Source organism: Podarcis erhardii, assembly GCF_964252035.2.
Source record: "Podarcis erhardii genome assembly, chromosome: 13".
NCBI lineage: Eukaryota > Metazoa > Chordata > Lepidosauria > Squamata > Lacertidae > Podarcis > Podarcis erhardii.
Window position 1 is genome coordinate 34,991,905 of NC_138502.1, and position 25,551 is coordinate 35,017,455.

At 47.4% G+C, this 25,551-nt stretch overlaps 1 protein-coding gene across 5 annotated transcripts in view; it reads right to left on the minus strand.

Annotated features, from left to right (window-relative positions):
• Positions 1-25,551, minus strand: part of MPP3 (MAGUK p55 scaffold protein 3) — an 86,981-nt gene that overhangs the window by 54,724 nt on the left and 6,706 nt on the right. For all 5 annotated transcript variants that reach the window (XM_081837903.1, XM_081837905.1, XM_081837904.1 and 2 more), the window contains exons 2-8: positions 21,340-21,454; positions 18,903-19,021; positions 17,120-17,197; positions 13,325-13,405; positions 5,833-5,970; positions 4,623-4,704; positions 3,269-3,354 (exon numbers count right to left, since the gene is read on the minus strand). In XM_081837903.1, the coding sequence (XP_081694029.1) occupies positions 3,269-3,354; positions 4,623-4,704; positions 5,833-5,970; positions 13,325-13,405; positions 17,120-17,197; positions 18,903-19,021; positions 21,340-21,364 (609 nt within the window). In that variant the 5' untranslated portion in view covers positions 21,365-21,454. The remainder of the gene's footprint in view (positions 1-3,268; positions 3,355-4,622; positions 4,705-5,832; positions 5,971-13,324; positions 13,406-17,119; positions 17,198-18,902; positions 19,022-21,339; positions 21,455-25,551) is intronic.

A 25,551-nucleotide genomic window follows, 5' to 3' on the forward strand; every position in this document is an offset into this window, starting at 1 on the left:
GCCGTCAATGGGCTTGCTTCGCAAGACGAAAAAACCGCTAGATGAAGAGAATCGTGGAACGGATTCTTTTCATCTTGTGAGGCACCACTGTATGCTCTTCAGTACTGGGGTGGCATCTCTGAGCCAAGAAGAGGTACATAAATAGATTGTAATAAAAGAAGAGGTAGAACATGATTTTTACGTGCACCACAGCAAATGGTTTAGGTCCTTTGCTCCCATCAGAAAGTGATGTTAGGAGCAGGTTGTACATCAAGACCCTTCTAACCCCTGTATCCAGCAAGAGTTACAATACAGTGGTACCTCGGGTTACAGACGCTTCAGGTTACAGACGCTTCAGGTTACAAACTCCACTAACCCAGAAGTAGTACCTCGGGTTACGAACTTTACCTCAGGATGAGAACAGAAATCACGCAGCGGCGGTGTGGTGGCAGCAGGAGGCCCCATTAGCTAAAGTGGTACCTCAGGTTAAGAACAGTTTCAGGTTAGGAGCAGACCAGAGAAGAGAAACCTTGGGCTTTCCCCATGTCAGATTTTAACTGCCGACCGTCCCAGTCACCACAGTAGACAGTCAGGGAAGAGGGGAGCTGTTCAGCAACATCAGAAGAGCCAAAGGTTCCCTATCCTTGGAAAAGAATCGTAGAACTGTAGAGTTGGAAGGGACCCTGAGGATCATCTAGTCCAGCCCCCCACAATGCAGGAATACATCTGACCCATACAGGGATGGAACCTGCAGCCTTGGTGTTATCAGCACCACGTTCTAACCAGCTGAGCTATCCAGGATGCGATCAAAGTTATTCCACGACAGGCTTGGAAAATCCCACCTCAAAGCCCTGGACCCCTGACCATTAGGTCCAGTCGTGACCAACTCTGGGGTTGCGGCTCTCATCTCGCTTTACTGGCCGAGGGAGCCGGCGTACAGCTTCCGGGTCATGTGGCCAGCATGACTAAACCGCTTCTGGCGAACCAGAACAGTACACAGAAACACTGTTTACCTTCCCGCCAGAGCAGTACCTATTTATCTACTTGCACTTTGACGTGCTTTCGAACTGCTAGGTTGGCTGGAGCAGGGACCGAGCAACGGGAGCTCACCCCGTTGCGGGGATTCGAATCGCCGACCTTCTGATCGGCAAATCCTAGGCTCTGTGGTTTAACCCACAGTGCCACCCGCGTCCCCTTGTAAAGAGTACTTTCTGCTCCCCCCCCCCCCCAGTTCTCTTATTTAAAGAAGAGGGAGAAAAAGACAACACTGATGATTCAGGTGTCCTTGGCTGCTCCACCATCTCCCAAGGCCAACTTTTGTAGTTCTTGCTTGGTTTCAGAAAGAGGCATTTGTGATTTCGGTGGTAATTACAGCAGCAGCATCAAGGATCGCATTCGGGTTGCTTTTTCGGTTCCCTTGCGTAGGAGTCGCTGGGCACGTCATCTCCTCCTTGGCACAGAAGAAGTGTGCCTTGTGACGGCATAATTAATGCTGTGCCAACGCTGGCAAATTAAGTGGCTCTGTGCGCCGCCAGCATGACAGGAGAGTCACGTTCCCGATTAGCAGGCTCCTCTTCTGGAGGGGAGAGTGGAGTGTGCCGAGCTCCAGCAAATGAAACACTGGGAGCCCTCTTTAAGTTTGCCATCGCCACTTTGAAGCTGTACTTGCCCCAAACCTGATGCCACGTACAATGTCAGATGTAGGGCAGGGGGGTGTGGCTTTCCCCAAAAAGTCTTGAAAGCCATTGGGCCCAGAGGTTCCCCAACCCTGTCTGTGAGAGAGAGAGATGGCAGGGAGAGAAAACAACTCTTTTAATATGGGTCTTGCCCCCTGCAGTTTTTACAAGTTCTTGTATTGCTAATAATTAGATGATCACGTATTTTTAATAATTAAATCATAATTGATTCATCACATAAATACATATATATACATATGCACATATATGCATATACATATTTATATATCTATACAGTGGTGCCTCGCAAGACGAAATTAATTCGTTCCACGAGTCTCTTCGTCTTGCGGTTTTTTCGTCTTGCGAAGCACCCCTATCAGCGGCTTAGCGGATTAGCGCTATTAGCGGCTTAGCGGATTAGCAGCTATTAGCGGCTTAGCAGCTTAGCGGCTAAGTGGCTATTAGAGGCTATTAGCGGCTTAGCGGCTTAGAAAAAGGGGGGGAGGGAAAAAACTCGCAAGACTCGCAAGACGTTTTCGTCTTGCGAAGCAAGCCCATAGGGAAATTCGTCTTGCGAAGCACCTCAAAAGACGGAAAACTCTTTCGTCTAGCGCGTTTTTCGTCTTGTGAGGCAATCGTCTTGCGGGGCACCACTGTATCTATATCTATATCTATATCTATATATCTATATCATCTATATATACATATATACACACACATATACATATACACAGAGAGAGAGAGAGCGCGGTACCTCGGGTTAAGAACTTAATTCGTTCTGGAGGTCCGTTCTTAACATGAAACTGTTCTTAACCTGAAGCACCACTTTAGCTAGTGGGACCTCCCAATGCCACCGCACAATTTCTGTTCTCATTCTGAAGCAAAGTTCTTAACCCAAGGTACTATTTCTGGGTTAGCGGAGTCTGTAACCTGAAGTGTCTATAACCCGAGGTACCACTGTATATATATATATATATATATATATACATACATACATACATACATACGTTGTGTGTGTATAGCCCTAAAATTAAATCATTCTGTTTGATTAGCAACTATTGTTATCTTTGTAAAAATTCCACAGCCCCAAATACCAGTACAGTTGCGTCTGCACACGCGCGGGTTGTGATGTGGTGCTTCTGCGCATGCGCAAAGCGTGATTTAGTGCTTCTGCGCATGCGTGAGCACTGAAACCCAGAAGTAACCTGTTCCAGTACTTCCAGGTTCGGTGCGGTGTGCAACCCAAAAACGCGCAACCCAAAGTGTCTGTAACGCAATGTAGGACTACCTTTCATAGTCAGTTAAACCAATTCAGTGATTAATTGCACAGTCCAATTTGTGTCTATTCAGAATCATGTCCCACTGAGGACCTACAGTACAGGCCAAACCGTATCTACACAGAAGAGCACCCTACTGAATTGAACAGGGCTTACTCCCAGGTAAATGTGGGGTGAGGATTGCAGCCTTCCTCCCTTGGGCTGCTATCCAGTATATGTACGCACACACTTACCCAGGAGTAAGTTGCATTGAGCTATGTGGGACTTGTATGCATAAGATTGAGCTGTAAACACTGGAACCCTGATAAAATAGAAAATTAAGCATGGAAAACAAACCAAAATCTGACTAATTTCTTCCGGTCGTTTGTGAAGCACAGCAACCCCATTGACTTCCCGCAGCTCATCTCCGACGTGAACAAGACCTAAAAGGCAGAGGAGGAGAAATATTAAAAAGAGGTTCCTTTCCAGGATAGAAAAAATCCCATTCATTCCTTGCAAAAATATCCAACAGCCTGTGCGCAGAATGAGCAGAATAGAAAAACAAAACAAAACCTTCATGTTCCATTAAATTCCATTAAATGCACCACTTTATGTGTTTTCTGCTCAGCTATGAAACTCAATCGGTGACTTCAGGCCAAACTCTAGACAGGATTGGACAATAAACCATGGTTTATGAAGCCAGGAATGAGCAGTGGGGCAGAGAACTCCCCATCTCCTGGCTTCTTTTTCTGCTTTGTTAACCTTCCCCAGCTCAGACGTAATGGAGAACCTCTGACTTAATACCTGCCAGGCCCTTCAGGTTGTGACGTGATGTTGGGCTTCAGCCTCCATCGCTCCCATTGGCCACGCTGGCTGGGGCTGATGGGAGATGGAGTCCAACAAGCTTTCAAAGGTGCTACAGATCTGGAGGGCTTTTTGTATAGGGTTGATAGTCTTCCAGCCCAGATGATTGCAGGGAGGGAAATGTAAATAAACCACTGTCCCAATGAGAGGAAGCAAAAAAGCCTCCTCAAATGCAGATGTTAGCATTAGGGCATCGTATCGTGACCTTTCAGAACAAATATGCAAGCCCAACAATTTCCACCAGGCAAGGAGAAGACTGTGCAAAGTATGGGAGAATAACATCTCCCATAATCCACTGCAACCCATCACACCGTTAGCCAACGGTGCAGATGACAGCAAAAGTTGCAAGGTTTTTAGCTGGGGCAATCAGAATAAGGTCCACTCTTTGACTGCTGATTCAGGACCCTAAACTGTGTTTTATACAATTGACTTTTTATTTTGTTCTGTGTATATCACAATGTTCTTTTGTTGCTATGGCCAATGGCAGACGCAAATAAAGTTTCATTCAAATTCAATTCACACCGTTAGCAAGCTCCAGTGAAGAGCATATTTGGGGGCTGTGGGGGGAGAGGGTAACTTTCCAAGCTTGCTTATTCTTAACCTTGGGTCTCTAGATACTGTTGGACTACAACTCTCATCATTCCTAGCCAGCATGGCCAGTGGTGAGGGATGATGGAAGTTGTAGTTCAAGAACATCTGGTGCCCCAAGGTTGAGAAAGGCTGTTTGAAGCTTCCAAATTGGCTGAATGGCTGTGGGTGGGGTGGAACCCTGAGCCAATCAGAGCACAGCTTGCACTCTCTACCTTCAACACAGGGAAATGGAAATCTAGCTGCTGAAGAGACCTACCGCTACGGTCAGCGGCTCCTCCCCTCATGATCCGCGCCACGATCACAGCTCCAGTGTGCTCATCCCGCCTGATCGTCGCACCCTAGAATGCAAAGAGACAGACTAATAAAATCAGAATTAACAGAACTGGAAGGGACCACGGGGTCATCTAGCCCAACCCCCGCAATGCAGGAATGTTTTGCCCGATGTGGGACTCGAACCCACAACCTTGAGATTCAGAGTCTCATGCTCGACCAACTGAGCTATCCCAGCTGTCAACCGTTGACGCACAGCTCTTGGCTGGCCCACGACAGCAGCACTGCTGGATACTCTGTGTTCCTTAATGCTTGGCTTTGGAACATATAGAGGCAAAAAAAGCTCCCCATTTTATGCTGGTTAGATGGTTCTAGGATGCTGGATGCAGGCAGCCCTGCAGAGACCCCGCTGCAAAAAATCAGAATGGGCCTTTGACTCCGGACCACTACACTACTGGCCTCTGAAATTTCTATCTACCTGTCCTTTTAAAAAAAATTATACTTTTCAAATATATACATTTCACTGATTTTACAATCATTTTGACATGTTAAAACTTGAGCCTAGGACTTGCTGATCAGAAGGCTGGGGGTTCGAATCCCCACGGCGGGGTGAGCTCCCGTTGCTCGGTCCCTGCTCCTGCCAACCTAGCAGTTCGAAAGCATGTCAAAGTGCAAGTAGATAAATAGGTACCACTCCAGCGGGAAGGTAAACGGTGTTTCCATGCGCTGCTCTGGTTCACCAGAAGAGGCTTAGTTATGCTGGCCACATGAACCGGAAGCTGTACGCCGGCTCCCGTGGCCAATAAAGTGAGATGAGCGCAGCAACCCCAGAGTCAGTCACGACTGGACCTAATGGTCAAGGGTCCTTTTACCTTTACCTTGTCCCTATAATTCCCAAGAGAATTATAAGGATTTTCCTGTCCTAGCTAAATGCGCTCAATGTGGCAAAGCCAGGCAATGGCAAAGGCTTTAAAATGAGATTGTGCAGAAGCTCAACTCATATCTTAGCCATGAGAGTGAAATGGAACTTCCCTTTAAGCATTATCCATGCCCCCATGCCCTGCTAGTGGGGCTTCCTGGAAACATCTAATTGGCCAATGTGGGAAGCTAGATGCTGGCCTGTTCAATTCAGCAAGCTTTTTCTCCTGCAAGCCCTTTCGCTGCCTGGAGCATAGGCCGTGATAATACATACGCACCAAAGGCTCTTTATTCTTCACCAGGCGAACTATTTTCACAGATTCCTCGTCGAAATCTTCATCCATGTTGTCCGGCAAAGGAGGGAGGACAGGGTCAAAATTCTTCTGGGCAACCGTGTCATGGACAGCAAGCATGGCCTTGGGGTTGCAAGGGAATGGGAAGAGAGAAGAAAGAGGCAGCAGGGCGTAAGGAGACAGGAACGGATTCTTGCAGATTTCCAAGCAGAACATGTCAATCAACTAAGGCAGGCATAGGCAAACTCGGCCCTCCAGATGTTTTGGGACTACAACTCCCATCATCCCTAGCTAACAGGACCAGTGACACAATTTAGAACAGGTCAGCCACAGCACTCAGCCACAAAAATACCAGCAGCACATTCCCAAACTATCTCAAGCACCCAAGCAGCAACACCAAAGTTAAAACAATTCAAACGAGTTTGTCAGCCAATCATCCCAGCCTGGATTCCTTTTTAATCTTCTTTATTTGCAAAGCCTAAAAGATAAATTGTTTCTATGCAAGAAAGGAAAAAAAGAGAGCAATCTTTAAAAGACATTTGTGGGGGGAGAGAATACATGAGGTCGGGCCTTATTGTGTCACTTATCATTCCAGAAAGGGAGTCCAATTTTTGACAAACTGTTGTTTAAAAATCTTCAGAAGTTTAAAACTAATTGGAAATTGGAGCTACAGAAGATAACCTCCAAAATGCAGCTGCAGAACATTTTTTTCTGCTGTAAGGATATTAACAATTAGTTCTAAGCAAACTGTTTCAATACATTCATTCAAGGAGCGTAACAGTGACAGCAAATGAAGACCTACTCAGAGTAGACCCACTGAAATCAATAGGCAAGTTACTTAAGTCCATTGATTTTAATGGATCTACTATGGAGTATGACTAACACTGTTGATCACCCGGTACCTTTTACGATTCCGTTTTCACACATTTAAGTTCGAGATGCTAGTCTAATAGCTTTGCTTTCCTGTTCACGTTCAGAACACATGCCAACAAACAGCTTTTACAGCAGAACATCTTCTGCAAATATCAATGTGCGTATCTTTTTGTAACAGATACAAAAATACCTATGTGGAATTCGATACCATTAGTACATGACTTTGAAAAAGCTCCCTCGCAGGTCAGATATAATCAAAAGGAAACAAATATTGTTGCCAGCTTTCTAATAACTATGAGCAAGAGCGCCGCCCTAGTGGGCCATCCTCAGTAGTGTAAGTCATAGATGGGGAACCACAACTGGAAAGTCCCTGTTCCTTGTTCTCCCCAGCCTTTGAAGTCTGGGGTACCTGAGCTAATAAGGAGAATCTGCACCCTGGGGTATCCTGCTATACACTGCTGGGGCTTTGAAGTTTAATATTAGCACTTTGAACTGGGCCCAGAAATCAAATGCAGCCAGTATCAGCTTCCCAATGAGGAAACCTGCAAGACATCCACAGCTTGTATTGTTGGGTATACACACCTAAGAAATGTAACGTTTGAAGCGCAAGCCACTCGCAATCCTGAGCCCTTATCAACAACAGGAGTAGCAGAAAGCTACCCACAGACCCAGTTCAGACATAATGCAAAACCATAGATTGTGCTAAAAAAAGAGCTAAGAATCCACACCAAGCCATAGTTCAGAGATAGGAGTCTGCTTTCCTCCCCTCCCCATCTACTCAGCATTCAGCTTTGCAAGTTCATCAGTTCATGCCTGTCCTCAGTGCTTTTTTTCCTTAAAAAAAATGTTTAGGGTTACTCTCATTTTTACTCCAGAGCCAGTGTGGTGTAGTGGTTAAGAGCGGTGGACTCATAACCTGGTGAACCGGGTTTGATTCCCCGCTCCTCCACATGCAGCTGCTGGGTGACCTTGGGCCAGTCACACTTCTCTGAAGTCTCTCAGCCCCACTCACCTCACAGAGTGTTTGTTGTGGGGGAGGAAGGGGAAGGAGAATGTGAGCCGCTTTGAGACTCCTTAGGGTAGTGATAAAGCGGGATATCAAATCCAAACTCTTCTTCTTCTACTCAAGAAAACCACCATTTAATAGTTCGAATCGGAGGAACTAAATACAGTAAATCAGGCATAGGCAAACTCAGCCCTCCAGATGTTTTGGGACTACAACTCCCATCATCCCTAGCTAAGAGGACCAGTAGTCAGGGATGATGGGAACTTCTGTAACCTGAAGTGTCTGTAACCTGAGGTACCAGTGTAATTTTATTATGTGTACCCTGTCCATCAGACTCGGTTGCCCCAGCCACTCTGGGTGGCTGCCAACATATATAAAAATATAATTAAAACTCGAAACATTTAAAACTTCCCTATACAGGGCTGCCTTCAGATGTCTTCTAAAGGCTGTTCAGTCGTACCTTGGTTGACGAATGCCTTAGCAGTTGAACGTTTTGGTTCCTGAACGCCACAAACCTGCAAGTGAGTGTTCCAGTTTGCGAATGTTCTTTTGGAAGCTGAACATCCGGCGTGGCATCCGCGGCTTCCGACTAGCTGCAGGAAGCTCCAGCAGCCAATTGGAAGCCGTGCCTTGGAAGTCGAACATTTTGGAAGTCGAACGGACTTCCAGAACGGATTCCATTTGGCTTCCATGGTACCACTGTATTGTTATTTTATCTCCTTGGCTCAGGGGGTCGCACAACTCCATACCTTCCAACATTTCTCCAATGAAAATAGAGAAGGGACGCGGGTGGCACTGTGGGTTAAACCACAGAGCCTAGGACTTGCTGATCAGAAGGTCGGCGGTTCGAATCCCCGCAACGGGGTGAGCTCCCATTGCTCGGTCCCTGCTCCTGCCAACCTAGCAGTTCGAAAGCATGTCAAAGTGCAAGTAGATAAATAGGTACCGCTCCAGCGGGAAGGTAAACGGCGTTTTCGTGCACTGCTCTGGTTCACCAGAAGCAGCTTAGTCCTGCTGGCCACATGACCCGGAAGCTGTACGCCGGCTCCCTCGGCCAATAAAGCGAGATGAGCGCCGCAACCCCAGAGTCAGCCACGACTGGACCTAATGGTCAGGGTTCCCTTTACCTTTAAGGAAAAGTGGGACGTTCTGGGATCAACCCAGAAACCGGGATGGCTTCTGTAAATCTGGGACCGTCCCTTGAAAATAGGGACACTTGGAGGGTCTGTTAGTGCAGCACACCCACACAAGGACACCTGTTTCCAAATTGGGATTGCTGAACCCCAGGTCATTTTTAGTTCAGTCTCACTACCACGCCCCCACCCCTGTAAGCATCCGCAACAGTATACTGTTGGTGGTATATGAGCAATTGCTTTTGCACAGCACCCTTGGAGAGATAATCTTCCTGGCGCATAAGATCCATGCGTGCGAGCGAGTGTGAAAAAGAACACCCTGCATCCTTGGCTTTCTCTCTTCATTTCCCCTTTAAATTATCTTCCCCCAGCTTTTCCCGCATGTTTTATTAGATCGGCGATAAATCTAAAGAGAACATAATTTCTGCGCTTGCCTGGTATCATTAAATATTTCATACAATGGATCTGAACTGGCAGCCAGCCATAAAGCTGCAGCAGAGACTTATGGAAGAAGTATTTTTCCACACTTCAAGGGATAAGTTGGCTTCCGAACAACTAAATGCATACCGATGATGGGAAAGGAGGGAACAACCAACTAGGCGGCAGCAATACACAGAGTTATTAGGAACCCTGAATGGTGGTGTTAGAAGGCAATAAGGCTGCTTACACACCATACATTTAAAGTACACGTAAAGCACACATCCCCAAAGAACTGGAGTTTACCCCTCATAGAGCACCCTTAAACTACAGTTCCCAGGTTTCTTTGCAAGGGCAAGAAATATTCATTAAATATATAGTGCGTACATGGCCTAAGAAACTGAATCTGAAAACTGAAACCCCATCTGCACTATAAATTTCAAGTAGTCTCTCACAGCTTTAAAGCAGTCATAGCTTCCCCCCCCAAAGAATTCTGGGAAGTATAGCTTGTCACGGGTGATGAGGGTTTGTTAGGAGACCCCTATTCCTCTCCCAGAGCTACCGTTTTTCAAGGTAATTTAACCAGCAGCCCTTCTGAGGGAACTCTTGGAATTGTAGCTCTGTGAGGGGAACAGAGGTGTCCTAATAAAGGTAAAAGGTAAAGGTAAAGGACCCCTGGATAGTTAAGTCCAGTTAAAGGTGACTATGGAGTTGTGTCACTCATCTTGCTTTCAGGCTGAGGGAACTGCTGTTTGTCCACAGACAGCTTTCTGGGTCATGTGGCCAGCAGGACTAAACCGCTTCTGGCGCAACGGGACACCGTGACGGAAACCAGAGCGCATGGAAATGCCATTTACCTAACGCTGTTTTCCTTCCTGTCATAGCAGTACCTATTTATCTACTTGCACTGGCATGCTTTCAAACTGTTAGGTTGGCAGGAGCTGGGACAGAGCAACAGGAGCTCACCCCGTCATAGGGATTCAAACCGCCACCAGCTCCTCATAAATCCTAGCAGCCATAGCAACCTGTACAGTGGTACCTCGGGTTAAGAACTTAATTCGTTCTGGAGGTCCGTTCTTAACCTGAAACTGTTCTTAACTTGAAGCTCCACTTTAGCTAATGGGGCCTCCCACTGCCGCCACGCTACCGCTGCGCAATTTCTGTTCTCATCCTGAAGCAAAGTTCTTAACCCGAGATACTATTTCTGGGTTAGCGGAGTCTGTAACCTGAAGCGTATGTAACCTGAGGTACCACTGTATTTCCCAGAAGTCAAGATTCCCCCCAAGCCTGCTACATGACCACCCTCTTGTATGGCGTTGGTGCCATCTTAGCAACATAAGCCCCAGCACTCACTATCCAAATGCAAGATACAAGGAGAATTGATGCAGTAGAATATTGCAGATGCAGAGATCCTTTGGCCCTCTGGATATGGCAGAGCTACAACTCCCACCATCCTTGACCACTGGCCTGTGTGCTAGGGCTGATGGGAGTTGTAGTCCAACATCATCAGAAGGCCCAAAGGATGCCCACACTTTACACACACCCACACACCATCCCTCCCACTCCTCACCAACTGGGGAAGCCCTTGTTGATTTTACTGGGTATAATCTATCCAGATTTCTATTTCTTTTACAGGTGATTTTATGGGGGGAGGGGGTGATGTGGAGGGGGAAACCAGTGCATAAAACAATCTTATTTCTCTGCACTGCCTCTCTCATTGCTAAATCCATTACAGACTGCTGCAACTGGAAATCATTTGAAAACGATTTTTCTTCATACCTTATGGCACCCCGGCAAACGTGATTAAAACCCTGCTCGTTATAGAGCTGTTTTTAATACCTAAAGGGCAAGAAGAGCAAAAGACCTTCCTCCTGCAGTGGGAGAATAAAAATCTCGTGCCGACAAGCAGGAAGTGGCCATTGATATTATGCATTCAGTGCTGTGGGGCAAGGAGGAGCAGGTTGCAGTGGGTGGGCAGGTTTGGTTAAACATCGGGGTGGGATGAGAAAGTGCAGCTCAGCGGCACGGGACTAAACCGAGGCCTGGCAGTTTCTCGGTGCCACAAACGCCATGTGGTAATTATGCACAGGACACATCCTCTGAACATGTGCAGAGCACCCTTCCATGTTCTCTGAGCAGCTGCAGCCACTCTCTCCACCGCACACAGGCACATCCAGAATTAAGGATAGCGTATTTTTCGCCCAATAGGGCGCACTGGCCCATAGGGTGCACCTCGTTTTTTTTGGGGGGGGAAATGAATAAAAAAAAAATATTTTCCCCCCCAGCCCGCAGAACAGGCTGCTATCTGCAAGCCTTGCGAGCCCAGCGGCAACTCCAGCCGGGCTCGCTAGGCTTGCGGACACCTGCGCGAAGCACGGGGCGATCTCCGGAGGGCACCCCGTGCTTCGGGCTGCAGGCTGCTGCCCGCAAGCCTTGCGAGCCCGCGGGAACTCCCGCCAGGCTTGCAAGGCTTGCGGATAGCTTCCTGAAGCCTGGAGAGCGAGAGGGGTCGCTGCACACTGACCCCTCTCGCTCTCCAGGCTTCAGCGAAAGCCTGCATTCGCCCCATAGGACGCACACATATTTCCCCTTCATTTTTGGAGGGGGGGAAAGTGCGTCCTATAGGGCGAAAAATATGGTAAATTTTTCAACGCGTTTCTATCACAGAAAACACCCAGGGTAGGTAACAGACCAAACAAACAGTAAAACATGTCATTGCATACATTGTAGCACTGGCAACAAACAATCAAGGATTAAAAGCAAACCGAAAGCAGAAACAATCAGGAACAAGCAAAATGGTATTAAAACTATGAGTAAATCGACTGTATATGCAGTAGCGGAAGCGAGAAGCAGGCAGCAAAACGACCATCTTCCTAAATGCTTTTGGGGACTAGCCTGAGGGCTCCCTCCCAATATCCTTTTGGTCGTGCATTCGTGATGATTTGTGCTCATGATGGTATGGGGAGGTTATGTGCGGGTCCATATTGTTTGCACCTGCAACAGCCTCTGAGCAAGGGAGATGGCTTTCTTTCCAATCTGTCCTGCAGCTTCGCTGCTAAAATCCTGCAACATTTCATAGCAAAACTGTCAGGGTGTGAGAGAGTTCACAACTTGTGTTGTGCTATAGCACGAGATCGCTCCTCTGAATAACCATGTGGTAAAATAGGGGAAACACTGCAGAACAACTGATAAATCAGAATGATGTGCGAACTCACGCACCGTGACATGTTGCAAAAAAACAAACAAACCACTAGTCTCACAGAGCTACAATTCTCAAAAATGGTTTGACAATTGTCCTTCACAGGGAGCTCTGGGAAGTGTGGTTCTGAGGTGGTGGTGATGATGATGATGATGATGATGATGATGATACTTTATATAAAGTATTATTATTATTATTATTATTATTATTATTATTATTATTATTATTATTACTGCCCAGTCACTCTGGGCAGAATTTTAAAAACACGGTAAAATATCAAACATTAAAAACTTCCCTAAACAGGGCTGAGAGGGGAAAAGGAGTCACCTAACAACTCTCAGTACCCTTAACGAACTACAGTTCCCAGAATCCTTTGAGGGAAGCTGTGACTGTCTGAAGTGGTATCATAATGCTGCAAATGGATGGTATGAAAATGATCTCAGAGAGGCTCTCTTTGGTCATCTTTCTACTGCTGAGTTCACACCCTACGTTCAAAACACTCTCTTTGACAATTGTGGCTTCCCGTCGAGTTACAAGTCCTGTGCACTGTAGCTTTGTGTCCCAATGACTCTCAGCAGCCTTAACAGACTACAGTTCCCAATATTGGGGGGGGGCACAAGGATGCTTTCAATGTAGGGTACGGATGTGACCTTACACATTCACTCTGAGCAGCCGCCCACAGCAATATCTCAGCAAACACCAACAGGAAATGATATTCTTATAATGTCAGCCTATTGCACGTAAATTAAGCAGCGGCAAATGACTAGAATTGACAAGGAAATGGCCAAAAGCACGGTTGCTCCCCCTGCAACACCACCCCTTTTCTCAAGCTACAGAACCGTTTTTTACCCTGAGATGAGGAGTGGAAAGCAACTGCAGCAGCTCTTTTTCGTCATTATTCATTGGCGTAGTCTGCAATTCCTCTATAACCTTAAAGAGAAAGAGAGAGAAAGAGAGATCATCCATGCACAAGGCAGCGTCTTCTTTTTCTCTTGCATTTTCAGATCAATGTTTTGCTAATCTCAGTGCAAGCACATGTCGACGTCCACCTCTGCGGCATATATAAAACTCCCTGCAAAGGTACACAAGGCTGGGAAGTAATCCAGGAGCACAGAAAGCTCCGATGTTCCATCGACCTCAACAACTCATATACACTAGGGATGGGGAACCTGCGGTTCTCCAGATTTTGTGGGACTCCAACTCCCATCACACCTACCCAGCACAGCCAATGGTCGGGGTTATGGGAGGTATAGTTCAGGAACCTCTGGAGGGCAAAGGATTAGCCAACCCTCATCTCCCCTGACTGTCCACGGCCTGAGTACAGTGGTACCTCGCAAGACGAAAAACTCGCAAAACGAAAGAGTTTTTCGTTTTTTGAGTTGCTTCGCAAGACGGATTTCCCTATGGGCTTGCTACGCAAGACGGAAACGTCTTGCAAGTTTGTTTCCTTTGTCTTGCAAGTTTGTTTCCTTTTTCTTAAAACCGTGCATTCACTTCGAGGAGCAACTCATAGCACGCGGTGTGGTAGCCTTTTTTGAGGTTTTTGAAGACTTTGGTGATTTTTGAAGCTTTTCCAAAGTCCGTGCTTCACAAGATGAAAAAATCGCAAGACGAAAAAACTCGCAGAACGAATTAATTTCGTCTTGCAAGGCACCACTGTATTTTTTTTTTTAGCCCTGCCTGGAGATAACAACATATGCAGCCTGCCGAATCAGACCAAGAGGAGCAAAGTGGCTGCAAAGGCCCCTCTGGGAATTTACACGCTTGCATAGTCCCACTAAGCAATTGTTTGGTTTAGCGTGATGTGTCTACCTGGCCCATGGGTGCTACTAAATGAGAACAGAGACTAAGGTTGTGTACACACCATATATTCAAAACATACACACCCACACACACACCAAATAATACTAGGAGCTGTAGTTTGTTCCCAGGATTACATGGGGGAAGAAGGAAATGTACGGTCTGTAATAACAACAACAACAACAACAACAACAACAACAACAACAATAACAATAATTTATTATTTATACCCCGCCCATCTGGCTGGGTACAACAACAACAACAATAACAATAATTTATTATTTATACCCCGCCCATCTGGCTGGGTTTCCCCAGCCACTCTGGGCAGCTCCCAACAGAATTAATGACAATAATCAAAAAAAGTGATAAAACATCAGACATTAAAAACTTCCCTAAACAGGGCTGCCTTCAGATACCCTCTAAAAGTCAAGTGGTTGTTTATTTCCTTGACATCTGGTGGGAGGGCGTTCCACAGGGTGGGCGCCACTGCCTGGTTCCCTGTAACCACACTTCTTGCAGTGAGGGAACCGCCAGAAGGCCCTTGGAGCTGGACCTCAAGTGTCTGGGCTGAATGATGGGGGTGGAGACTGTGTGTGTGCTTTGGGGAAATGATGCTCCAGTCAAAATATAAAATCCCATCTTTGCTAGGTGAGCAAAGGGTTAGGCACTCTGTGAGGTTATATCCTCTGCTTGCCCAGGTGGGAAGGGTAACAATAGGAAGCTAATCCTTATCACTTCCTCCCACCTGAGGAACACTTCCTTTCTCACCATGCAGATGTATAGGCTCCATCTTTGGTCTAAACCAGGGTTTCCTAAACTTGGGTCTCCAGGTGTTTTTGGACTACAATTCCCACCATCCATAGCTAGGAGGACCATGGGTCAGGGGTGATGGGAATTGTAATCCAAAAACAGTTGAAGACCCACGCTTGGGAAAACTGTGGCCTAAACCAATTATTTTTTAATCCAAAATGTGGCATTCAGGAGCCAAAACGTTCAAGTCGCAAGGCATTCATCAACCAAGGTACGACTGTATATTTTTGACTCTGCTAAACTAGATGCTAAGCGGAAAGATAACAAATAAGTAATATATCCTATCCTACCTTCCAAATCCATCCCAACATATGCAGCATAAGAGGGCATATTAGAAGCTGGGTAGAACAACTATAATACATGAGATTCACTTACTCCTGGATATAAGACTATAGAAAGAAAAAAGCGTAGGCCTGTCTGGAGGCGGTGTTGCTCGGTTATGGCAAAGGCACCAGAGAGTCTAATAAATTATAAATTGTGCAACATTCTGCAGAGAGAGAGATCTCAGATGAAAACATTGCCAAGTTACTCTCTGCAGCACCATCAAATCACTAGGAAAAAAAGGTGGCAGGGATCAGTTAACACAGGGGTCGGCAAGCTTTTCTGCCGGTGGGCTGCATCGCCCGTTCACAGGAGCGCATGCACCTGTGTGCATGCACACACGACCACCACTCTTTCCCCACTGACTTTTGGAGCCATTGCAGCAGAGCAGGCGGCGTCTGCTATTTCCTATTGGCTGCAGGAGCTTCTTGCAGCCATTAGGAAGTCAGTCCCCGCGCAGAGCTAATTTGGCGTACCACGCCAGTTTAGCTCCGTGCAGGGACTGACCCAGCGGGTGGCAAGGGCCAGGGGCCGGTATAACGACCCCCTTGGGCTGTATCTGGCCCACGGACCATAGTTTGCCTACCGCTGAGTTAACACCACAATGCCAAATAAAAGTTGCAGCTTGTGCATAGCAACAGATTCCAGTCAAGTCAGGAGGGAGGTGGGTGTGTTTTATCATCACAAGTAGGGCTGGGCGATAACTGGTTTTCAATACAGTGGTACCTCAGGTAACATACGCTTCAGGTTACAGACTCCACTAACCCAGAAATAGTACCTTGGGTTAAGAACTTTGCTTCAGGATGAGAACAGAAATCCTGCTCCGGCGGCGCGGCAGCAGCAGGAGGCCCCATTACCTAAAGTGGTGCTTCAGGTTAAGAACAATTTCAGGTTAAGAACGGACCTCCTGAACAAATTAAGTATTTAACTCAAGGTACCACTGTATTGTGATATATCACCAGCTAAATATCACGACATATTGATATGTCAAAAAAATTGAAATAAGGAAAGAACTACGCAGAGGCGAACAGGACAATGTCCTGGCAACTGCTGCTACTTGTCTAAAATGGATAAATGATACTATCAATCACCTCATGGTTACTTTCAGCAGCAGGCAAGTCAAAATGCATCCCAGCAGGACTTTGGGTTTGGGGCTTGGCTACCAAATGGTGGTATTCAGGACAATCTGCAGAGGCAGTATCAACAGTGGCGGGGGGGGGTGGTATTAGAAGCAGCAGCAGCCTGTGAAGCCTCACCACAGCAGTCAGAGGCAGTGGCAGTAGCAGCGGCCTGTGAGGCCTTGTGGTGGCAGCAAGAGACGGTGGCAGAAGCAGAGGTGGCCTGCAAGGCCTCACTGAGGCAGGTTGCCACAGCTTCTGCCACTACCTCCCACTACCGCCAAGAGGACTTGCAGGCCGCTGCCACTTCTTGCAAACAACGGCAAGGCCTCGCAAACCCCTTATAGACTTTTCATGTGGGGTGGGGGGAGAACTTATGCCATCTGGGTTTGAAGCGAGACTTTATCAGCCACTACCCAGCCATTCTTGTGGCTCCTCTGCCCTGACAGAGTTTCTGGCTACCACAAAAGTCTTGAGGGTTCGGTAAGTGGGGTGGGGGCCTTGGCAGGTGCGCAGTGGCGCCAAACCCCAACGCCAGCCCTGAACACACATGCTCAGAAGGAGGCAACGCTTGCATTTTCAGCTAGACACTTACATCTTCAGCTAGAGCCGAGGCGCTGTGCAGAACTGGGACCGGGCTCTGCCTTTCATAATGGCACAACTTTTCATGAATCTGAAACAGAAGGCAGACACAAACACATACAAAATATAATGTTCAAGTGGCGGTCATTTAAATGGGGCAGGGTCAGAACCAGGCACTGAGATGTACAAAGCACTATAGGCCAAAACACAAGCGCCAAAGACATTTGGAGACAGGCACTTTTGTCACAGAATCGTAGAGGTGGAAGGGACCATAAGGGTCATCTAGTCTGACCCCCTGGAACACAGGAATCTTTTGCCCAATGTGGGGCTCAAACCCACAACCCTGATTCTCGTGCTCTACTGACTGAGATACCATATTGATACCTGTTGATATGCTAAAGCCACAAGCCTCTGAGCCAAAACAGGCAAGCGGAAGCACTTGGTCTTAGAGAAAACATAGATATAGTGGACTTAGAAGAAACATGGTGGAACTGGGAGAACTGGGAGATCCAAAGAAAAAAGGCCTTCTTCCCTGTAGCCACCTGTCACATCTCAGATGGCGGAAAAACATGGAGGAGTGTTGGAAGAGCAATAGCAGGGATGATTCGGTATGTTACTTAAGGGTTAATTCTGTTAGCATTAAAGTAGGCTGGCTGATGATGATGATGATGATAATTTATAATTTATACCCCGCCCATCTGGCTGGGTTTCCCCAGCCACTCTGGGCTGCTTCCAACAAAATATTAAAATACAGTAGTCCATCAAACATTAAAAGCTTCCCTAAACAGGGCTGGCTTCAGATGTCTTCTAAAAGCCTGGTCGTTGTTGTTCTCTTTGACATCTGGTGGGAGGGCGTTCCACAGGGCGGGTGCCACTATCGAGAAGGCCCTCTGCCTGGTTCCCTGTAACTTGGCTTCTCACAGTGAAAGAACCGCCAGAAGGCCCTCGGCACTGGACCTCAGTGTCTGGGTAGAACGGTTGGGGTGGAGACGCTCCTTCAAATATACGGGACCGAGACCATTTAGGGCTTTAAAGGTCAGCACCAGCACTTTGAATTGTGCTCAGAAACATACTGGGAGCCAATGTAGGTCTTTCAAAACCGGTGTTATATGGTCTCAGCAGCCGCTCCCAGTCACCAGTCTAGCTGCCACATTCTGGATTAGTTGTAGTTTCCGGCAAAGGGGGTGGGGACAGCAGGCGGGGTTGCTTAGCTACCAGGCAGAGCAGCATGATCTCTAGTGAGGCAGCATGTGCTCTGTTTGGCTGTGAAGTTCTGAGGAAGTTTTCCTCTGAATGTTTAGTGGAATGTCTCCCTGCTATGTAGGGCAGGCCTATGTGGGGACATATATGTGGAGAAGGTATAAGCCAGAGCTGTGTCAGGGCAGAGGAGCCACAAGAATGGCCGGGTAGCGGCTGATGTAGTCTCGCCTCGGCAGCTAAGCAGGCCTGGCCAGGCTGGGAAGTCCACTAATGCCTGGGACTGAGCATGGAAAGCTCTTGCAAATGCTCAGAAAATAATAATAATAATAATCTGTGCATCAGAATGGACGGCATCCAACAAATGAGAACACAACACAGTATCAAACATAAAAAAAACTTCTCTATACAGGGCTGCCTTCAGATGTCTTCTAAAAGTCAGATAGTTATTTATTTCCTTGGCACTGCTGGGAGGGCACCCAATAAACACTCTCTTGGTTACATCGCAATGTCCAACTTTTTTAGTTCAGGGGTTCGAAAAACAGCTCCCTTGGCTGAATGAAAGGCCAATTGGGAACCAGGCAGCTCAGAGTATTTACCTTCATTAAATAGCTGAGACTCCTCTCGCTGAAGATGTCTCTGAGGAACACCATTTCCTCCTTGTGGTTGGAGTCCGGTCTCAGCTGGGACGTCAGGAGGGCGAGGGTCTCGTGCAAACCTGTCAGAGAAACGCAGAAGGAAATCACTGGGGGTACCGGTTATCCAGTGCTTTTGAAAAGCACAGCCAGAGCTGTAGGCCAAGTCCTCATGGCAGCTTCTGCCACAGGTAAAGCAGAAACCAGGGTTGGGGTGGGGAGCAGGGGCATAGCTGTCAAGTCTCCCTTATTTGGAGGGACAGTCCCTTATCCCAGCACCATGTCCTGCTGCTGTGACTTATTGATGGATGTCCCTTAAATTTCCCGGGTTTCAAAGGAAGCAGCTCCTCTCCCTCCCTCCCTGCCGGCCAGGGAGGAGGGAGGCTCCAACTGTGTTGCTTGGCTGCCCGGCCCGCCCCCCTCCGGCCTGCTCTCACCAGCCTCGGCCCCCTCCCCACCCGGATTGATGGGAGCCTCGGGCCCTTCCACCGCCATCCTCCTCGCAGCCGCCGAACTGAGCGTCTCTGCCTGGGGCCTCCCCTCTGCCCTACGCCACCACTCCCACTAGGCTGTACTGCGGCTGTGCCGCCAAAGGACCTGAATGAGATGGGCAGCCTGGCATGGTCTATGAATTGATAAGGAACCTTGAGAGGAGAGCAAGGGCAACCATAGAGAAAGCAGTTCAGAGAGAGGAGAAAGAGGAGGAGGAGGAGGAGGAGGCGCGGGCAGGTGTTCCAAGGGCTACAAGGGAAGGACCACAAGCGCTTCTCCCATAGATTTGTAATGGTAGACTAGCATAGATGGACTGATCTGCGGGTTTATTTGGGGCTCTATTCCCCCCCCCTTCCTCCCACCCCACCTGATGGAATTGAGAGCTGCAGATGGAGCACGAGAGAAAAGATACAGAACTGCAGCAGCATCTTTGTAGCTTGGACTTCGTTTTGCACGAAAAGTGGTTGCTGCTTGTAGTTATTTAATTGCAGTGTTTCATCAGCTGGTATCTTGAGCAGCAACCTCTGGAAATGAAGGGCTAAAAACCGGCGCTGCTCTCCAAAATTATCTGGTCCCTTTTAACTGGTTGACTAAAATCCCTTATTTTGGCTGCTGGTCCCTTATTTTCAAGGCTGCTGGTCCCTTATTTTCAAATCTGTAAGTTGACAGCTATGAGCAGGGGACCCTGGTCTATTAGGGTAAATGGGGCTCTGCCCCACCAAACACAGCCAGCCCTTACTTACCAATGGGTCCAGAGGATGGATCTGTCAATAATAATAATAATAATAATAATAATAATTTGTTCATTTATACCCAACCCATTTCGCTGGGTTTCCCCAGTCACTCTGCACTCCTAAGGGCAGATCGATACCATACACCTAAAGCACAAGACTCCCAAAGAATCCTGGGAACCGTAATTCCCTCCTCATAGAGCTACAACTGCTAGCACCCTTATCTTACTACAGTTCCCAGGATTCTTTGGGGAAAGGCATATGCTTTAAATGTGCACTGGATGTGGTAGAAATTTATGATGCGAATCTCAGTATTGCCCTTACAGAACTCCTTTGGTTGTTGTTTTCTAGTCTACCAGCCACTGAATCCTGGTTTTATAGTTTTAGCTCAGTCTTATTTTCATCGTTATTGTGTTTCTGAGAAGACTTCAATTAAGCAGCATATGAATTGTCAAAATAATAATCATAATAACAACAATAATGGCAATACCTGAACCTCCCTCCTGATATAAAACCTGAGGTAAAAATGTGGGAAACCGATGAGAAAAAATGAGAAACTGTGAAAAACTGAAATTGACAGACTGAAATTGAAATGGACAGCTCTTCCACCAGCCTCACAAACCTGTCTGTGGAGAAACTATATGTTAAAACAATGTTTTAAGACCATGTAAAATGACGCCATAAACTCAATGCTATGTTCTTTTCTCTGTAGAGATTGTATTGTATGATAAAAAAATAGAAAATAAAAGAAATTGACAGATTCAGCCATAACTACCTGTAAACCACCCTAGGGATTTCTACTGGAGCACAACAAAAGAGAACCAGTGTTGTGTGATGGTTAGGACCTGGGAGGTTAAGGGTTCAAATCCCCACTCAACCATTAAGCTAGCTGGGTGAACTTGGGCCAGTCCTTGCCTCTCAGCCTAACTTCCTCAGAGTTGTTGTGAGGATAAAATGCAGGGGAAGAACTATGTACGCCACCTTGAGCTCCTTGAGGAATGGAGAGGCACAAATGCAATAAATAAATAAAAATATTACAAATATATTAATGGTATGTTACTGTTTATCTGTTAAGCCTTTACGGTGCTCTGAGCCAGGTTTTCAAACAAACATGGCTCTAATACAGCACCCTATTAAAACAGTTTGAGAATGTACTAAATCAGCAGAAGGTTCCTTACCTGAATCTTCTGACAGGACAGGCATGGCTTATTCCTCACTCAGCTACCTAGAGTGGATGATGAATTATCAGCCCGAATGATGGACTCACCCTCAGGGGTTATGGGCCCAGAATGTCTAGAGTCACAGAAACAGACAGATATGAATTGCTTTTGCATATTTGACCAGGAAAGGCTGGAAAGGTAGTTATTATTATTATTAGTATTATTATTCAACAAGAGGTGGAGTTGTGCCTTGTTCCTGGGCTGGGGAGACTTTGACCCTCCCAGTGTTGCTAGACTCCAGTCAGCACCAGCCAGCATGGCCCATGGGAGTTGTAGTTCATCAACCTCTAGACCAGTGTTTCTCAACCTGTGGGTCCCCAGATGTTGTTGGACTACAACTCCCATCATCCCTGAGCTCTGGCCTTGCTAGCTAGAGGTGATGGGAGCTGTAGTCCAACAACATCTGGGGACCCACAGGTTGAGAACCGCTGCTCTAGAGGGTCACAGGTTTCCCCCACCCCTGCCTTATTCAGATATTGCTAGCCATCTTTGTTTCCTCAGAATTCCTACTATGCTTCAGTTGTCAAACTTAATCCGTTCCAGAAGCCTGCTCGGCTTCTGAAATGTTTGACAACCAAGGCACAGCTTCCGATTGGCTGAAGGAGCTTCCTGCACTCAAGTGGAAGCTGCGTCAGACGTTCGGCTTCCGAAAAACGTTTGAAAACCAGAACACTAACTTCTGGATTTTCGGTAACCAAAACGTTGAGTAACGGAGGCGTTCTGGAGCCGAGGTCTGACTGTATTTGGAAAGAGACAATTGCTTGGGGAGCAGTCAGTCAGGCTGGCCTCACAGCCCAACCAACACATTCTGAGAGACCAGAAACCTAAAGACGTGGACTCCAGGAGGGTACAGCCACAAAGCAGAAGGAACTGATGCTTGGGACTGCAGCCTTATAACGCAAGCCTGTGGGTGCCTACTGCGTGCCAAGTAAATATGCACGGGACTGCATCCTTAACGGCATTTCCCACTCGACTTTGTGCCTTAGCTCTCTAGTCTGCAGCACACCAGCAAAAACTTTTCTGCAGTCTTTTCATTTTTACTGGAGGGAAAACCTAATAAAGCCCAGCAAAGCTCAACCCCCCACCTTCCTCCTTACTGAGCCTTTCTCTCTCATTTAAAAAATATTAATAAATTCTAGGCCGTGCACTCCCTTTCTCTGGCATTGGGTTACACAATTCTTCTCTTCTTCTTCCTCTTCTTTTTTTTTAAAAAAAGGTAAAATAGCGGCAGACAGGAAATCACACTTATAGCCCAAAAATTCATCCTGCAGCAAGGTTCATTCAGGAACCATTTTCTAGAGCAGTAGCTTTCAGCAAAAAAAAAAAAAAGCTTCAGTAAAAGGTAAAAAAAGGTAAAGGACCCCTGGACGGTTAAGTCCAGTCAAAGGCAACAATGGGGTTGAGGTGCTCATCTTGCTTTCAGGCCGAGGGAGCCGGCGTTTGTCCACAGACAGCTTTCCGGGTCATGTGGCCAGCAGGACTAAACCCACTTCTGGTGCAATGGGACACTGTGATGGAAGCCAGAGCTCATGGAAACGCTGTTTACCTTCCCACCACAGCGGTACCTATTTATCTACTTGTACTGGCGTGCTTTCAAACTGCTAGGTTAGCAGGAGCAGGGACAGAGCAACGGGAGCTCAGTCCGCCACAGGGATTTGAACCCCCGACCTTCCAATTGGCAAGCCCAAGAGGCTCAGTGGTTTAGACCACAGCGCCACCCGCGTCTCTTTTTCTTCTGTACCTCAGGTTACAGACGCTTCAGGTTACAGATGCTTCAGATTACAGACGCTTCAGGTTACAGACTCCGCTAACCCAGAAACAGCACCTCGGGTTAAGAACTTTGCTTCAGGATAAGAACAGAAATTGTGTGGCGGCGGCGCGAGGCCCCATAAAGTGGTACCTCAGGTTAAGAACAGTTTCAGGTTAAGAACGGACCTCCAGAATGAATTAAGTTCTTAACCCGAGGTACCACTGTAAAACTTTGTACTAGGTCTACCAGACTTGCGTGTTGAGCACACCGCTTTGCGGAAATGAGTCGTGGGCAATGTTTGCACTCCTGCCTCAGCGACGTCTACGCTGGCTTGGTCATGTTCACAGAATGGAAGAAGGCAGGATTCCCAAGGATGGGGAGCTGGAGCTCTATGGGGAGCTGGCACCAGGCCCACTGGCAGACCCATTCTGTGCTACAAAGATGTCTACACTCATCATATGAAGGCTGAGAACATTATTGTGGGAATCCCTTGCTCTTGTAGACAGACAGTCAGGTCACATATCCACAGCAGTGACCAGAGGAGGAATGACCACTGGGAGGATCGCAGAGAGAAGAAACGCCAGGGTTCATCTGCAGCAGCACAACTGGACGCCTTCGTCTGCCCCAGCTGCAACAAAACATGTCTCTCCTGTACACAGCAGGCGCTGTAACTCTCCAGCAATTTGACTTCACCCCCAAAGGCACACTCTTTCATTGTCTCTCGAGATGAGTAGGAGAGCCGGGGGGGGGATTCACATCTGACAACCAATGTGCCCCTCTGGTTTCAGATAGTACATGGATAAACAAGACTAAGAGGCCCAGGACAGAAATTTTCACAGCAACGGTGGCTCATTTACCAGAAGTAACATATTTAGCATCAACTCTGGAAGTGTATGCTCCATTCTGACCAAATTAAGTCTCCTGGTGTATATTTTGCTCTAGGAGGGTTAGTTTGGTCAGAGCATACACAGAAATGAATATACAGTGGTACCTTGGTTTGCATACGTCTTGGTTTACATACGTTTTGGATTACAAACAGGTCAAACCCGGAAGTGCGTGTCCCGGTTTGCAAACCTTTTTTTGGATTACAACCCATTTTTTTGGATTACGAGCAGACTTTTTTTGGCGGCCCCATTGGCAAAAGCACACCTTGGGTTACAACCTGTTTTGGTTTACAAACGGACCTCCAGAACAGATTATGGTTGTAAACCAAGGTACCACTCGATTGACATTATTTCCAGCTGTCCTCACCCCCACTACCAGCCCAAACTTCGTTTTGACCAAACCTGGAGATGGTTCGTCACCTGAGAATGTCTTCCTAACAGCATCACCACCCCACATCAGAAGCGCCTGAGTTCTCATGAGCAGCTTCACCAACTGCTAAGGAAAACTCAAGAGATGACAGATCAACAAAGCCTGCCGTAATATGTAAGATTTCTAACACACTGTGCTCAGGAAGAGCACCAAGGTAATGACAGACCACGGCTTTGAGAGAGAGCACCTGCTTAGCAAGGGACGCAGGTGGCGCTGTGGGTTAAACCATAGAGCTTAGGACTTGCCGATCAGAAAGTCGGCGGTTCGAATCCCTGCCACGGGGTGAGCTCCCGTTGCTCAGTCCCTTCTCCTGACCACCTAGCAGTTTGAAAGCACAAAGTGCAAGTAGATAAATAGGTACCACTCCGGCGGGAAGGTAAATGGCGTTTCCGTGCGCTGCTCTGGTTCGCCAGAGGCGGCTTAGTCATGCTGGCCACATGACCCGGAAGCTGTACGCTGGCTCCCTCAGCCAATAAAGCGAGATGAGCGCCGCAACCCCAGAGTCATCTGCGACTGGACCTAATGGTCAGGAGTCCCTTTACCTTTACCTGCTTAGCAAACTGAAGCTCCCAGGTTCATTCTCCAGATAAGACCACAAAACTCCCCTACCTGAAACCGTGGGAGAACTGCTACCATTTACCTGAGTGGTGGGAGCTGCTAGCCTAAGCCAGCTCCCTAAGCTCTGAATCTTGTGGCAAACGTAGCCAGTCACCCAAGAATTTCCTGGCCGCATCCTCCCATGCCATGATGGAAAGTCCTAATTTTAAAAGGCCTTGAGCCTGCCGCTGTTACATAATCCTGTCCGCTTCCATTTCCTCGCTTTGTTACGGATGTCAGGCAGGCCTGCGGCATCAGGCCCATGTTAGATGACGCTTACATATGTTCACAAGCAGCAAGGACTGCCGGGGAGAGACCTCGGCTCAACGGCTGCGCACGTGATGCGCATGCAGAGCATCGCCACTTCCAGCGCGGGCGCCTTGCCTCTTAAGAGAACAGATAGCAGGGTGACAGCCAAAGAGGCTTCTCTTCCTGAAGCCTCTGAGAGCCACAGCTGGTCAAAGCAGACAATACGGCTGTAAACTTGGTGGTCGAACGGAATCCGTTCC